This window comes from Chelonia mydas, chromosome 1 (genome assembly GCF_015237465.2).
Source record: "Chelonia mydas isolate rCheMyd1 chromosome 1, rCheMyd1.pri.v2, whole genome shotgun sequence".
Lineage (NCBI taxonomy): Eukaryota > Metazoa > Chordata > Testudines > Cheloniidae > Chelonia > Chelonia mydas.
The window spans coordinates 301,724,377-301,740,189 of NC_057849.1; the positions used below are offsets into that span (position 1 = coordinate 301,724,377).

The 15,813-nt window shown below is 41.4% G+C and overlaps 1 protein-coding gene across 10 annotated transcripts in view; it reads left to right on the forward strand.

Annotated features, from left to right (window-relative positions):
- The window catches only part of ST7 (suppression of tumorigenicity 7), a 228,779-nt gene extending 214,418 nt beyond the window's left edge, over window positions 1-14,361 (forward strand). For 9 of the 10 annotated variants that reach the window (XM_027820569.3, XM_007053115.4, XM_037888916.1 and 6 more), the window contains 2 exons: window positions 2,636-2,775; window positions 14,030-14,361. In XM_027820569.3, coding sequence (XP_027676370.1) covers window positions 2,636-2,775; window positions 14,030-14,125 — 236 coding nt within the window. In that variant the 3' untranslated portion in view covers window positions 14,126-14,361. The other variant, XM_037888913.2, reaches the window with a different exon arrangement.
- Window positions 14,362-15,813: the final 1,452 nt, after the last annotated feature.

Sequence of the window (15,813 nt, forward strand, 5' to 3'; positions counted from 1 at the left end):
AGTCCTAATGCGGGAAACCGCTGTCTAAATTCAAGGTAGTTTTGCCTTCCCAAGACTTCAGGATTGAGCCTGCATAAGGACCATTAACCAAGTACCAAGTTATTGTGACCTCTTGTAAGAGAGCTATTGTAAGAGGCGCCTAGTCACAAAGAGGGTTTTCTTCATGTAATGATGTGTGTGATTCTTATCAAGATATTAATGTGAAATTTCACCAGTCATTTATTATTATGAATTTGTAAAGCACCAAGCGTGTTCTAAATGCTGTGCAAGATACAGATATAAAGATAGTCCCCTGCCCTTGGAGAGTTTTACAGTCGAAGTCAATGGGACTGCTTGCCAAGCATAAAGTTAAACACGAGTCATTCTTTGCAGTATCAGGCCTAACTGGCCAGTCCTGGAAATGTCACACACTCAGAACTGCGCTCCCACACTGTTTCCCATTGAAATCAAGGGGACTTGGTTGGAAAGCACAGGTGCTCATGCGGAGATGTTTGCAGGATCAGGTTCCAAAAGGCAGACATAAGATGCACTGGGGGACTCAAAAAAGGGAGTAAATTTAAATTATTTTTTGAAAAATAAATGAAGATGTGCTTGTGTTCCGTTTGTGTTTGTGTCTCTCCTGGAATAGGTCTTTCTTTTATAACAACTCCAGTTCAGGCTAAGTTATGTTTAACTATTCTTAATAAATCTGTCTGGGTAAACTGTAGGTAGAAGTAATATAGAAAGAGTCCCCTCATTGTCAGGCCCTTCTTTCGTAACACATTCTCTCTGATATTACACCGTAATTCTTGGCAACCAGCTCTATCTCCCCACCCCACTATAATCACCCTAATTATAACAATACCTCTTAGGACTCTCAGAATGCTTTACTCCAAGGGATACTGTTAAATGAAGGGTGGAGTGCCAGGGAAATTTGGGAATGACAAATTGATACAGAATAGTCAGTGTTCTCCCTTCTAGGTGCAAAATTAATTGGTGTTGTCAGATGTTAGAAGCAAGGGACTCTTTAATACTGAACATTGATGGTAATGTTTTGCTCTGATAATTGTGAGAAATGCCTTTTGCTGTCAAATCTCTTGGGTTTGAGAAGAGAAGGTTTTCACATACTTTGAGAGACACAGGTTGTGTAGAAGTCCTTTACACCACATGCCTGTCTAAACCTTTAATTGCTTACATTTTAAAGGTAACTTTCGGTAGGTAATTTGAAGGGAGAGTTTCTGCTGAAATGATATCATAGCTCTGGGGTTTGCATGAGGAACAGTTTGCTTCAAATGAAAGAGAGATTGAAAAGATTAACTCCAGCTAAGTACAAACATCAACCAAACCTAATTTTTGCTTTAACTGGTTAATGAACTACAACAACAGATTGGATATTTCAGTCAAAGGCAGTAGAAGTGGGAGCCTGCATTAGAATGTTTGTGCAATTGTATTTTCCCAACTCTAATCTGCAATTTGATACTTACATATGTGATTTAAATGAAATTATCTAACCATGTTTCTCCTGAAAACCGTATGCTGACTTTTTTAAGAGAACAAGATTTGCAGGCCCCAAACTCTAACACACTTGAAATGGTAATTTTTATTTTAACCATTCAAAGAAGCCTTATGGGCCCATCAAATGAGAGCTGCAACAGTCCAAACTGGATGTTGTGCTGTTCTATACCATGCTGCTTGACTGCCCTGTTCCTGTGACCCGGCAGGGGCAAAATAAGCAGGCTTTGAGCAGGATTCTTGCACATCTTCAGCCATACCTGCCCATGAAAATGGAGAAGGCAGGCAGAGTAGAAGAATGGTGTGATATGTATGTATACCGCCATGACATTTAAAATTAAAAAACAAGCTGGTATGGTAAGTCGAACTTTAGATCTACCAGCTGGGAGAGTATCCTTTTAAGAGAAGAACTATTGTCATTTGAAAGTCAAGCACTGATCCTGACTAGAACTTAAAAGTAGGGATGGAATGGGAGACACAGTTCGACAAAACAAGAACTGGCCAGAACATTTGCCAAACTGGCCAGATCTCCCAACCTGAAGCTGAGCCATCTTAAAAGGTTTGATTAAGCGAAACTTTCCTCCAGGCAAGTTCCCACTCTCAGCTCTGGCATACTTCTTCCCGCAAGAGCATATTGTGAGTCTCTTCAGGCCCAAGCCAGAGACTTTTCTGTTTCCCTATTAGTTGGTATTGATTGTTGTTGGATTTTTTTATTCCTCGCATCATATGGTGGTTTGTAGAGTGGTTTCATTCCCTGCCTTTATTTCAGCAAGTTTCCCTAGCTTGGATAAATTACATTAGTTAATGCACATCAGCATAAAAAAAAATGTATTATTAATATATGAAGATGCTGATCATGGTGATGAAGATGCTGAAGGAATCAGCTAGTGGTGGAATGGAATGGAAGGGAGGCTATGCTGGGAGGAGTCAAGGAAGGCACAGAGGATTGTAGTGGAAGGAAGAGTCTGTTAAAGGGTAGGGAAATGGAAGAGGCGTCTCAAATGATTCTGGCATTCAGAACCTTTAGATGCGTCTTCCCCCTAAACCAAACCTTGGAACCTTTGTGGCTTCTATGTAACTGCTTAACCCACATGAGAAGGTATTTTACCTATACCATGTTTTTCCTTTCTGCTTTCCTCTGCAGCATTTCATGAAGTTTCAGTTTATCCCAAGAAAGAGCTTCCTTTCTTTATACTCTTCACTGCTGGATTGTGTTCCTTCACAGCCATGCTAGCCCTCCTGACACATCAGTTTCCGGAGCTTATGGGGGTCTTTGCAAAAGCTGTGAGTATTCACTGACACGCCTTGGTTTTTGGGTAAATACAAACACAAAACAAAAAGGGAAATGCACAAATAAAATGGTGCTGAGCTAGACATTGCTGGATATGAAGTGTCTGAATATTTGTTAGTACAAAAGGACCATCAAGAGGTCTATCACTGAACAGGAGAACATTTAGAAATCATTTAAGGAGCTAATCAGTAAAATACACTCCAGTCTTTCCTCTCTGGATTATATGACTCTGTTGTTGGTCTTGGTTTCTTGTGGCTCTGCCAAAAAGGAGGGGGATATCTGCGTTTTCATGGATAATCCAATAAAGTAAACTAATAACAGATTGCAGAGCCCCAGCCTGTTCAGAAAAATAAACTGCAAGGCTGTGCAAGGTTGTGATAACTACACAGTACTTCCCAGTGCAAGACAGGGACGGCACAAACTCCAAGTAGTACCAGGAAAAATGTGGTTCAATGTTAACCAAAGCAATTGCAGTGTCCCTTTTCTGAAACTGCAACAAATGATACAGCCTCAGTGCTTGTGTCCAGACCTCATATTCCAGCTCTCTGTTAGCTGCATCTGCTGAGGACCCTGCTAATTCTGCTTTTCTGGCCACGGAGCGTTAATATGGGGAAAACAAGTTGTACTCCAGCTTGCTTTTTTCCTTGCCAAGTCTAAGAGCATCACTACTCTGATTTTCGCAGCCACAGGGGGCATGTGGGAAAATGCACTTCCCAGCAAAGTTCCAGCAAGACCATTACTTCCTCCTCCAAGAAATGCTGAGAACCCAGACCAATAATTTATTATTTAATGTACTTCTTATTGTGGAGCTCAGTGGGTCCAAAATACCCTTTTGGCCTTCTTGTTATTTCCAAATGATGCTAAAGTTCCTCTGCACTCATTTAGTTTTTTTCCGGGGATGGAGGAGGCTTTGATGGAGCTTTCAAGGTACCCCAAGGCTCATTCTTTAGCGCCTTTCTCAAGACCTCATATCCTTCTGACCAGGAAGGATTGTCCAGGGACCCCTTTTGGAGTCAACCAGCTACTCCATCAGCCAGGCTGGTCAAATATATCAGTGCTTGTCATAAATATAAAGGGAAGGGTAAACCCCTTTAAAATCCCTCCTGGCCAGAAGAAAAATCCTCTCACCTGTAAAAGGTTAAGAAGCTAAAGGTAACCTCACTGGCACCTGACCAAAATGACCAATGAAGAGACAAGATACTTTCAAAAGCTGGGAGGAGGGAGAAAAACAAGGGGTTTGGGTCTGTCTGTATGCTGCTTTTGCCGGGGACAGAACAGGAATGGAGTCTTAGAACTTTTAGTAAGTAATCTAGCTAGATATGTGTTAGATTATTATTTCTTTAAATGGCTGAGAAAAGAACTATGCTGAATAGAATGACTATTCCTGTCTGTGTGTCTTTTTTGTAACTTAAGGTTTTGCCTAGAGGGATTCTCTATGTTTTGAATCTAATTACCCTGTAAGGTATCTACCATCCTGATTTTACAGAGGTGATTCCTTTACTTCTATTAGAAGTCTTCTTGTAAGAAAACTGAATGCTTTTTCATTGTTCTAAGATCCAAGGGTTTGCGTCTGTGGTCACCTATGCAAATTGGTGAGGATTTTTACCAAACCTTCCCCAGGAAGTGGGGTGCAAGGGTTGGGAGGATTTTGGGGGGAAAGACGTGTCCAAACTACGTTTCCCAGTAAACCCAGATAAAGTTTGGTGGTGGCAGTGGAAATCCAAGGGCAAAGGGTAAAATTAATTTGTACCTTGGGGAAGTTTTAACCTAAGCTGGTAAAAGTAAGCTTAGGAGGTTTTCATGCAGGTCCCCACATCTGTACCCTAGAGTTCAGAGTGGGGAAGGAACCTTGACAGTGCTTTAATCCAAAGCACTAGTAGTAGTTTGTGTCTGTTACGGCAATGGCTCTTTCATTAAGAATTCCTGTGTCTGCAGGCGAAGAGGATAGATGACTTGATCAGCTGGGATAAAAGCTAACATGTCTGTCAACAGAAAAAATACAATAACTTGCTTGAAATAGTCCTTTATGCATTTAGCCTTGAGTGTATCTATAGGTGTATAGTGGATGGCATGTATTATTGTTGTTATTATTATTATTTTATTTATTATTATGCACATGGAACAGGACCTCATCCTGCTAAGTGCTGTACAAACACAGAACAAAAAGATGGTCCCTGACTCAAAGAGTTTACTCTAAGTATAAGACAAGAGACAGCAGATGGCTACAGACAGACAATACAAGAAAACAATGAGACAGAATTGGTCAGCATGATAGGCTGTGGTATAAACACACCAGTTATCATTGTTATTTATTATTTGTATCACCAAAGTGCCTAGAACCAGATTTTTGTAGGCATCACAGCAAAGAAGTTTTAAGGCTGGTCAGGTGTATGAGTAAGGGATGTGTTCCCAGGAAACTTCTTCCTTCAGAGAATAAAAAGAAAAAGCAACGTCTCTGAAGCACAGATTTTGCTTCCAGTCTGTTTTGTTTATTCAATATGCAGTATGCCGGTATTAGCAGCCAGTGGGCCAAATTCTGCCCTTCCGTGTACCCTGTGCAACCCCATTGGTTGTGAGCCTCATGACTTATTTAAGAGCAGAGAGTTTAAATTGTCTGAGCACCTCAGGCAACGAGCCTGCTACAGGTAATGGGGTGCTGGAATCAGACAAACCTGATTGTGGACTTTCATGGGCTTCACTTGCCATTTTTTGTGTGATGGGTGCAATCAAATGGGGTGGGTGGGGTGTTAATATTTACATTTGAGATATACTAGCAGTTGTTTCTTCTAATAGCTCTTGTTTTGGACACCAAAGTCACTCTGGGAATACAATGCAACCAAGGGGATCTATTCCTTTGATATGTGCATGTAGCTTCCATTGATGTTAATGGAATAGAAGCCTCAGGGATCAATATGTGACTGCATCCTGTATCTGAGAATAGAGTGGAGCACAATAAATGAACACAAACAAAACTAAATCAACGCCATGTTATTAACTCTGTATGAAATAGGCTGTGTCACTGACCTCTGTGTACATCTCTGAAGCTACATGGCATGTTTGCTATGTTAACGAACATTCGTAGGGATTTAGCTATGTGTCTGTCTTAATAAACAAACACAGGCAGCAGCTGGCTTTTAATTGTGAATGGACAGAGTGAAAATCAGGCCAGTCTGGTGAAAGCCTGTGTGTGACCTTTGTCCATTGACTGATCCAGGGGCTTAGACTCCGATGTCTCATTTTTGTTGTCAACTAAAAAGGTGGGGTAGCCAAACTATGTGAAACCTAAGGCCTTGTCTACGCTACCACTTATAGTGCTGAAACTTTCTTCGCTCAGGGGTGTGAAAAAACGCCTCCCTGAGCGCTGCAAGTTTCAGCGCTATAAAGTGGCAGTGTAGACAGTGTTACAGCACTGGGAGCTATTCCCTTCATGGAGGTGGTTTTATTACAGCGCTGGGAGAGCTCTCTCCCAGCACTGGAGCCGCGACTACGCAGCCACGTTAAAGCGCTGAACTTTAACATCGGCCGGTAGACAGACCCTAAGAAGCGTAATGACAGGCGTCCCTTTGATATGCAGTAACATCAAGGCTCAGTGGAACAGACCTCCAGCAAGCCACAGCTGCCTTTTCATCTTTTAAGGGAATTAATTTTGAACATACCTAAAAAGATGAACGTTCTGAATATTATTTTGGTTGTGTGTGTGGAATTCATACTCTTGTCTGATTGACATGCTGTGGTTTAACCAACATCATGGGATGTATTGTAACTATTGCAAAACTACAAGAATACGTCATAATTTTAGCACGGCTAAATTATTCTTCTGCTTACATCTGTCAATCCCAAGAGCACTGCACATGTGTAACTGAGAGCCATCTTGGATCAATTTAAAAATTAAATCCAAGTTCATATTACTGCAGGTTGAGGTTTAGCAATTTACAAAATATGGTGTACTTCAGTTAAACTGAATATAGCATGTGTGGAGCTGTTTGCATTTGTTAAGCACCTACTTGGGGAACAAATATTTGATGATGGGCTCTCTTCAGTGTAACTGGCATAGGTATAAAAGATTGAGTGGCTGGAAGCTGAAGCTAGACAAATTCACACTAGAAATAAGGCACACATTTTTAACAATGAAGGTAATTAACCATTGCAACAACTTACCAAGGGTTGTGGTGGATTCTCCTTCACTGGCAATTTTTAAATCAAGAGTGGATGTTTTTTCTGAAAGATATGCTGTAGGTCAAACAGGAATTATTTCAAGGAAGTTCTGTGGCCTGTGTTATGCAGGAAGTTAGCCTAGGTGATCTAACAGTCCCTTCTGGCCTTACATTCTCTGAATCTATGAAACTTGCAAGTAGAGCCACTGACACTTCGAAGCTCATACAAGTCTGTGAATACTATTCATTCTGTCCTCGCAGTGCTTAGGAGAGAGAGTCCCTTGTGTAGACACCTGCTTCATCTCATGAATGAACTTGCAGCAGGTCTTGGTGGTAAAAAAACCCCAAACCCTCCTGTCTGGGTAGAGAAAAGGAATCAGGCGTTCTTGAGGGGGGAAAGGCTAGAGGAAATTGAGGTGGGACAGAGGGGCAGAGTACTACCTGAAGCAATACGTTTTATTATTCTAGACACTGCTGGTTTCAGCCAAAGCTGAAATCTAATTGGTCCTAAACTCTCTGTGAATCCACTGTAAGGCTAAAATAACTTATTTAACAACGAAACATCACAGTTTATACAAGAGGAATCCTTGATCAGTCCAATTCAGGGCAAACTAAGTGGTCCATAAACAGTAACGCTCCAAAAGATACAAATTAAAAGCTGAATCAGACTCTGGGTTTTTACAGTTTCTTAGCTGATCCTATCAGAACCTTTAATCCCGGTGTCAAGGCAATGTAAGGATTTTAGAGGATCCTCAAGAAGGAATGAGTATGAGGCTCCCTATGAAATGTCTACATCCACTTAGTGCCTCTGGAGGGCTGGATTTTATGCAGCTTGAATGGTTAAGTAAGCTTTGTAATATAGTCAAAGTGTCCAGATGTCATAGTAGTGATGCTTATAAGTGCTTGTAATAATAATGATATGACAGGCAGAGGTACATTTCTGTAGCTTCTCTATTTAGGTTTTCTCTTTTCTCACTCCTCCGCTTCCAGCCTATAATGAAAGTCACTTTCCTCCCCCTCCTCCCCTCCCCAATCCCCTTCATTGGCCTCCCATCTCTTACTGCATCAAACACACGGTCCTTGTCTTCACAATCAATGCCCTAACAATCTCACCAGTTTACATCACCCATCTCACCCCCTTAGACTCTTCTGCTCATTTCGTACACTCCTACAAAGCCCTTCATTTTACTGCTATCTTCACTGTGTATCCCACTTCTCAGTTCACGCCTTCTCTCCTGCTTTCCCCTGTGTTTGGTAGTTTCTCACTCTCAGCCTGCCAGTTCCCCTTCTCTCTCCTCGTTCTACCCCTTCCCGAACACCCACTTTTTCCAGAAATCTTTCCACCCTGCTTGCAGAGAATCTCTCCTCACTTTCCCTTTCCTGAGTGGTTTTGTCTTGTGATTTTGGGGTGTGTGTGTGTGTGTTTCTCCCTTTTGTCTCTTCTGTCTCAAGCCCCACTCCTGCGACTGGATCCTCTCGTACAGAATTCTTGAGGAGTTCCATTTACCACATTGGGTCTCTGTAAGGGTCTGTGCTAAGATTCGGTATCAGGCTGTGGTGTATAAGCTCTATAGGGGCAGGGTTGATGTCCTAATTTGTTTTTGCGAGCATCATATAAATTTGTGGTGCTATCTAAATTATTTTTATTAATAACAACACACGTAATAAATAACCTGCCAGCTATGCTAGAATGGCGCCTCCCTCTAGCTGTCACTCCCAGCTGCATGTGCTAAGATTACTGGGAGCCAGCCCACAAGAACTCCCTGGTGGAAGCAGGAGTTCTAGAGTCCAGATCAGGGCAGAGACACAAGTGTGCTGCTTATAATAGGAGGAAGCTGTTGTTGAACAGGGTGAGCTATTGATAAGAGAAGAATGCAGAGCTTGGGTTTAACTCCACCCTACTTCAGGGAGACACCGATATCTTGATTTTTTAAAATTGGCACTAGAACTATCTATAAAATCTCAGATATAAATAATTAACACAAGCCAGCTGTTTAGAAATACAAACGGAGTGCAGTGCTGCTTCTCCTATCAATCTGCTCCTGGAATTGCAATATAAGGTGTCTTCATAAGAACATAAGGGGAGAGAACCAAGCTAGAGTGGCATAAAGGGGCCTTAAAAGCCCTGGATCCTGCCAAGGGAGAACACCCTCAGTGCAGAAAACTGCTTTCCAGGGACCCTCTCAGGAGCCCCATCGAGCAGGGTGGAGCTGGGCAGAGGAAGGTTGTGTTGGAGATGGAGCTGCAGCACAGAAAGTTGAGAAGACTGTGCAATACTGCAGCCTAAGAGCAGCCAGGGCAGGCTTCCAGAAGTTAAATGGGCCCCCAGCGCTGTCTGTATTCCCCCAGGGGCTGCAGAGCTGCCCAGAAGTGGAAGGGTGCAAAGGTGGCTTAAAGTCACTATAGCTCCCTTCTCCTCCTGAGCTGTGCCTCTAAGAGGTGCAGCACAGAAACTCAACCATAGGATTTGCCATGCCACACCAGACCATTGATCCATCGAATCCCTTAACCTGCCTTTGGCAATGAACATTGCCTGACGATTCAGAAGAAGGTGAAAATCCCCACAACATGCAAGTAGCCAATTCTGTGATTCTCTGCCTGGCTCGGGGGAGGTGGCTTTTTCTCACATGGGAAGAATCCAGTTGTTAAATATGATGGATTTCATAGATCAGGAATAGTTAACTTTCAAATAGCAACATGTTTTAGCATTTCCACTTGGTTATGGAAGAACATATTTCTAGCCTGCATTTTTGGCAGTCTTCTGAGACACAGGCAGGAAGTTTCCTTAAGGAGCTGGTAGTGGGCCAGGTAGTAAAGTTAAAATGCCATATAAAGAAGCACTGGTTCAAATGGCTGCCTTGCTAATGGAAGAAACAATGCAGTAATTTTCTGATTATTTTCACTAGCCCTTCTAATGAAAAAATTTGGGAGGGCACTCGAGATGAAGGCAAGCAGTACATGTTTTTTGTTTTCACCACTTGGGATAAATTTGTCAGCATGTAATGTAGATGCTTTTTTATTCTTTTGTTTTCTTTCATACGGTACAAAGAATCCGTAAGTCAGTCATTAAAAAAGCCAGGTGCTTGCATGACTCGATGGCATACAAACATTTCTTTGATGAAAATGAGAGTGACAGTTAATTGGAGAAATCAGCGTTTGTTAAAGTGACTCCATCAACTGAACAATCCCATCTCTGCCTGAAAATGTTGTGGCTACAATAGTTACTCCGAAGGTTATTAAAGAGAAGGAAGATGGAGAAAAAATATTTTTCTCTCTTTATTCAGATCCTTTGTGTGTTTGAAATCACTTTGCACGTGGTCAGTTTCTCTCTTTCCCACATAATCAGTGAGGCACATCAAGCAAGGACACCTCTTATCTACCTGGAGCTCCATTGATTGCAAGGATCTATCCATGCCTGTCTAATCACAGGACCAGAGCTGTCATTAGTCAGTTTCTTGTTGATGAAAAGGCTCTTATAAACGTCAGCTGGGAAGCAGACTAGAAGCCCTTATAAACATTTTCCCTAGGATTTTTTTTAATCAGACCATACTGTTTCAAGGGTGCTGTCAGAAAGCAGAATTCTTTCTAAGTCAGTCACTGTCAAATATTCAAGTTGACAGAGTTTCTTTCCAAAAACATAAAAATAAAAACAGCTTCTGCCAATTTCACATCAATAATTATGCTCTTTTATTGCTGGTGCTGTTTCTTTTGCTGTCTATATGGGAGAAACTGTCAGTGTCAACAGGAAAGGTCAAAAGCATAAACAACCTAAAGGATGCAGACGGGAGACCTCCAGGGTACCTCAATGTGGTATGAAATTAGTTATTGCACAGCTGCTAGTGATGGTTGAGAACATGAGCACTAAAAGCTTTCCAAGGGCTACACACTGAGCTCTAGTTCAACAGATTAAATATTGGCTACTGGGTCTTCCACCAAATGTGTGGAATACAGTAAGGTGAGAGGAGCTGGCATGTTTTACAGTGTTTGTGGCTGGAATTTGGGTTCTTTATTCCATCTAGGGAGAGGAACCGATCAGAAACACTGAACACACTTAGCAGACTTCCCTGAAGGTTAGTGGTTAGAGCTCCAAGATACTGTAGGGAGGCCTGAGTTTGGAAACTCACTCTTTGTGGCTCGTGGGTTGAGATCATTGTAGTGGAGCAGGAGTTGGGACTAAGAATTGGGTATTACAGAAGGAAGGCTCTAGGACCCTCACTCTTACTGATGAATCTGATTGCTGTGAACTGGTAGAAGTCTCTTCGCAAGTGTCCCTTGTGGGACGACACAAATCCAGGAGTGAAATCCTGACCCCATTGAAGTCAATGGGAGTTTTGCCAGTGAATTCAGTATGATCTGGATTTCACCCCATATGTTTAAATATTATATTTTCTAGATCTCTGTCACTTGACACACTTTCTCCACTAGAGTAGTACCTCTGTGTACTTCTAGATACAGGTAAATTGCTAAGCTTCAGCTACAGGCTACATCTAAAGTTACTTCAGAAACAAAAGTACTGTAAATACCAAAAACCAAAAAATTTAATGCCACTAATTTCATTGATTTAAAAATTAATCAAATTTAATTTACAGCAGTTATAGCATTTACTTTCCTCTAGTTATGTGGGATGCTTCAGGTGCAAATTAAAAGCAAAGTTTGAAGTTTACTGTAGTGATATTTTGCATTTTCCAGGAGGGGTCGGGGAGAGGGCATATTCATTTACTTCAAATAGTTGTTCACAAAAGAGGAAATACAGTCTGGACAGAATCACTCCATAAAGTGCTAAGGCATTCTGGCTATTTCCAGTGACCTCTCTGACAGAAGCTTTGATACCACATTTGGTCAGCACTGGTCTATATAACTTGGCTTGAAATTCACAGGCACACCTGCCTGGTACGGTCTCCTAGCTTCCTTGGAATGAGACAAGGGCCATGTTTGTGACTCTGTCTTGTCACTAATCACTGATATCATTCATAATGCACAAGTTATTCCTTGGGTAATGTCTTCTCTAGGAGAATCTTTGAGAAGATACCCCCTCAAATATGATGCAGACCAAGTACTTATGACATTTATTGATACAGTTAAAATATATACAGCATATATGTTTTCAGTTAAAATAAACTCTTCACAAAACACTGTCTGATAAACATGAAACTGCTTGCATCTATTTTACTGACTGATACCTTAAAGGGATTCTAATCTTTGGCTAAGTGATATCAAACATATCAAGCATATTTCTGGAAGCAACAATATTTTCAAGGCAAAAATCACACAGTAGTGGAAACAACAAAACAGAGAGATGTCTCAACCAAAAGACTGGACCCGTACATTTTATATTCTGTACTGTAGCCTTTAATTGAGCTGAGTTTACTGTATGTAACCTGGGTTTCAGCAGCATCCTCCAATTCAGCAGCATTCAGACTGATCTGATTTCTTGAAAAGCAAAACCCACAGAGTGGCATTTGAATGTTCCATATACAAACATATATGTTCTGCTCTCATCAGGGGAGATGGGACTATGGCAGAATACAGCCAAGCAAAGCCCCTGGATTGCAGTTCTTTCTCATGTCAGAGTTCATGTATTCTGTGCTCATCACATGGCACATTCTGAAACATGAAACTGCTTACCGATATTTGGGTGAGCTAATACATCACCCACCATGTCTCTCTAATATCATGGGACCAGCATGCTACAACAACACATCATGCAGGTATTTGCTAATTGATACTGTAAAAGAACTATATTCTTTGGCAGAATTATGTCAACCAGCATATGTCTGGAAGCAGCATTGTTCTTAATCTGGTGATGGCTGACTTTGCATATGTGTAATAGCCGCACAAATACAGTATGCCATAATAGTCTATTCTATTCCAGGCACCTACAGGGGGCCCATCGCATCTGTACGTAATACATACTGAAGTAAATACATAGCACAATTAATGTATATGGGGTAACATTTTCAAGATTGACCCGTGATATGGAATTCCTCAGTTCTGAGGTACTCCACTTGAGACACGTCAATGGGGCTTAATTCTCAGAAAATGTTTCACATGGCACCCTCTGAAAGTCAGACCGTTTTAAGGTATCTCCTTCTATTTTCAAATGCTCAACCCTCCCCCCCGCACCCGCTATGTTAAAATGGTAACTATTCATCTGATCTGGCCTTGTAAGCCTCTCATAGCAGTAATACACAGGCCAGGGCTACACTACAGACCTGTATTGGTATAACTATGTTGCTCAAGGGTGTGAGAAATCCACACCCTTAGTGACATGGTTATACCGACCTATGGTATACCCATGGTTATACCGTCGTCCCCCCCCCTTCCGCCGCAGACAGTGCTATGTCGACAGGAGAGCTTCTCCCATCAACAGAGCTACAGTGGCTCAGCCTTTGGTGTTGGAACTAGGGGTGCTGCTGCACTCATTTGTTTGGAGTAGTAATAACAAACATCAAATACATGGTTTCCATCATGAGCACCTCCACCAAAAAACCTGTTCCAGCCCCCCAGGGTGCAGCTGCACCAGTGCTGCTGTGTTTCTACAGCACTGTACGTGAAGACAAGCTCGCAGATATGTCTCTCAAGCTATTGCATTCTTGTTTCTAAAGGAAAGAGCAAGTCAAGATAAAGTCTAGAAGAGAGAGCCAAGGGGGCCTGAATATGCTTTGATAATATTTAACCATTATGGGTCTAATTCTGAAGGCAAAGTTGTGTTCCCGTGGTTAGTTGTATGTGCCTGTTTGTGCCCTCATACAAGAGATGCCTTTTTACTTCAGTGGGTTTTGGATCAAGCCTACAGTGACTTGTATCCGGGCATGGATCTAAGATTCTAGATTTATGCCTTTATTGTGCATTAACTCGTTAGTAATATCTGTGAAAAATGGAATACTTGCTTTATTTACTACAAAACTGAGAAATGGACAATGTACATCTAAGGGCAAAATTGGGCCTAAAGACTTCAAAAACAAATTATTCAATTAGTGTCACCCAGACGAATTTCTTGAGGAGGGTCTACAACACCTCAACTGCACAGCATTGTGTCACAGTCTGTTGTCTCCATGATTTTGATCTACCTGTTTATCTGATTTCTTTGCAGTTTCTCAGCACTCTCTTCGCCCCTTTAAATTTTGTGATGGAAAAAGTAGAAAGTATCCTGCCCTCCAGTCTGTGGCACCAGCTGACGAGGATCTGAGGGAAAACACCATACTGATTAACTGCCATGACATCTTCTGTGACAACTTTTTGTTGACCACAAGAAAGCATGATAAAAAAGGGAAACAGTTCTAAGACTTAAAAACTCTTCATGGATTGTCTGTTCTCATATAAAAACTGTTTCTGTTGTACAAAATACATTGCTGTTAGGTTTTATCATATTTTGCTTTCAGAAAAGAAAAAGATCTTAAAAATAAACTTTTGTGTATTGCAGCATTGCAGAGGAGTTATTTTTCGATTTCTTCGAACACCAGAAGGTACTTTATGTCCCTGAAAATCCATGATGCATCCATTTCAGCTCAAATACAGATTGACTTTCTGTTCAAATAATGAAACAGTACTAGTTACTTTTTAAAAGCTATGCTATCGCTATCTTCTCCTATAGAGTTTAATTAGGGCAAAACTCACCCATGTGCAGAAACCCCACACAATGCTTATGGACCACTTACTTCTTAAGCTCTCAATATTGAGCTTAAATGGTGCATTGGACTTCTTCTGGCCCTGTGCACAGGACTGGATTTCACCCTTAGTCCACATCTCTGAAAACTCAATCCCAATTTCCAGATTTCATTACTGCGGCTTTTCCAGCTTTAGTTTTCTGTCCATACAGTCAAGCACCTTCAAAATCTTTTTGATGTATTAGCTGGCTGCAGGAGAGCACTCCACAATTAGTGGTGGAAGACAGTGAGAAACGTACATGTAATGGTTAGTCATTCTGTTGTGGAGTAACATGCTTTTGGGGAGTTTTGTACTGTGTTTTCACTGCATTATTGGTACTTGAAAACACCGTGCAAGCATGAAAAGAAAGTACTGTGTCTTATCTCTATACAGTGTTAAACACAGATGTTATACAGTAACTACCATTTTATGCTGGGAAAAATGAACATATGTACTAATCTAGTAAATGTCAAGGGATGGAGTTTTACATCAGTTCATAGATCTTTAATATCTTATCCAAGAGCTTTGACAAATTTAGCCAAATTCAAATTTTAACCCATTCACTCTGGTAACAATGTAATGAGCCATCTTCAACAGAGCACTCCTGCTAATACAGCAGGTCAATTATAAACTCTAGGGCTTCCTCACCAAGAGCCTGATGCTAAGATGAACTAATGCAAATGAAATATGCAACCCTACACATGCATCGCTACCTTTCATGATCCTGAGACCTCAGCTTTTCTTCTCTACACCTCTGTTTGATATTGAAAGGTAACAATATAGCAAAATGCAGCCATTAATAGTTACCAACATTTAGATTCCTCAAATTCCCACTGCTCATATTAGCTGTTAACTGAAGGTAACTGTGATTTGGCCTGATGACAGGATTATTAAAGTATCTACACTTCTGTGCTTTACTGTTTTAATATTCTCAAGTTAAAATTTTAGGAAAAACACTCCCATCCTACCTGGGCCTCCTCAGTAATGGTAAAATCCTGTCCTTGCTGCACTGGGCCATATAAATGGGGGATGGGGAGCGGGGGGAAGCAGAAGGGAAGAATGATGTGGTAGCACTCAGAGGATCTTTGAACCCCCTGTTTGGGGAGCGCTCCACACTGCAGCATGCCTTCCGACTGCTCCAGAGGGGAGCAGTGTACTCCCCCCAACCAAAGCAGCCAACATGCAGGGACCCATGGAACTGGCCACGCTTCCAAGACAGCTGAGGTTATG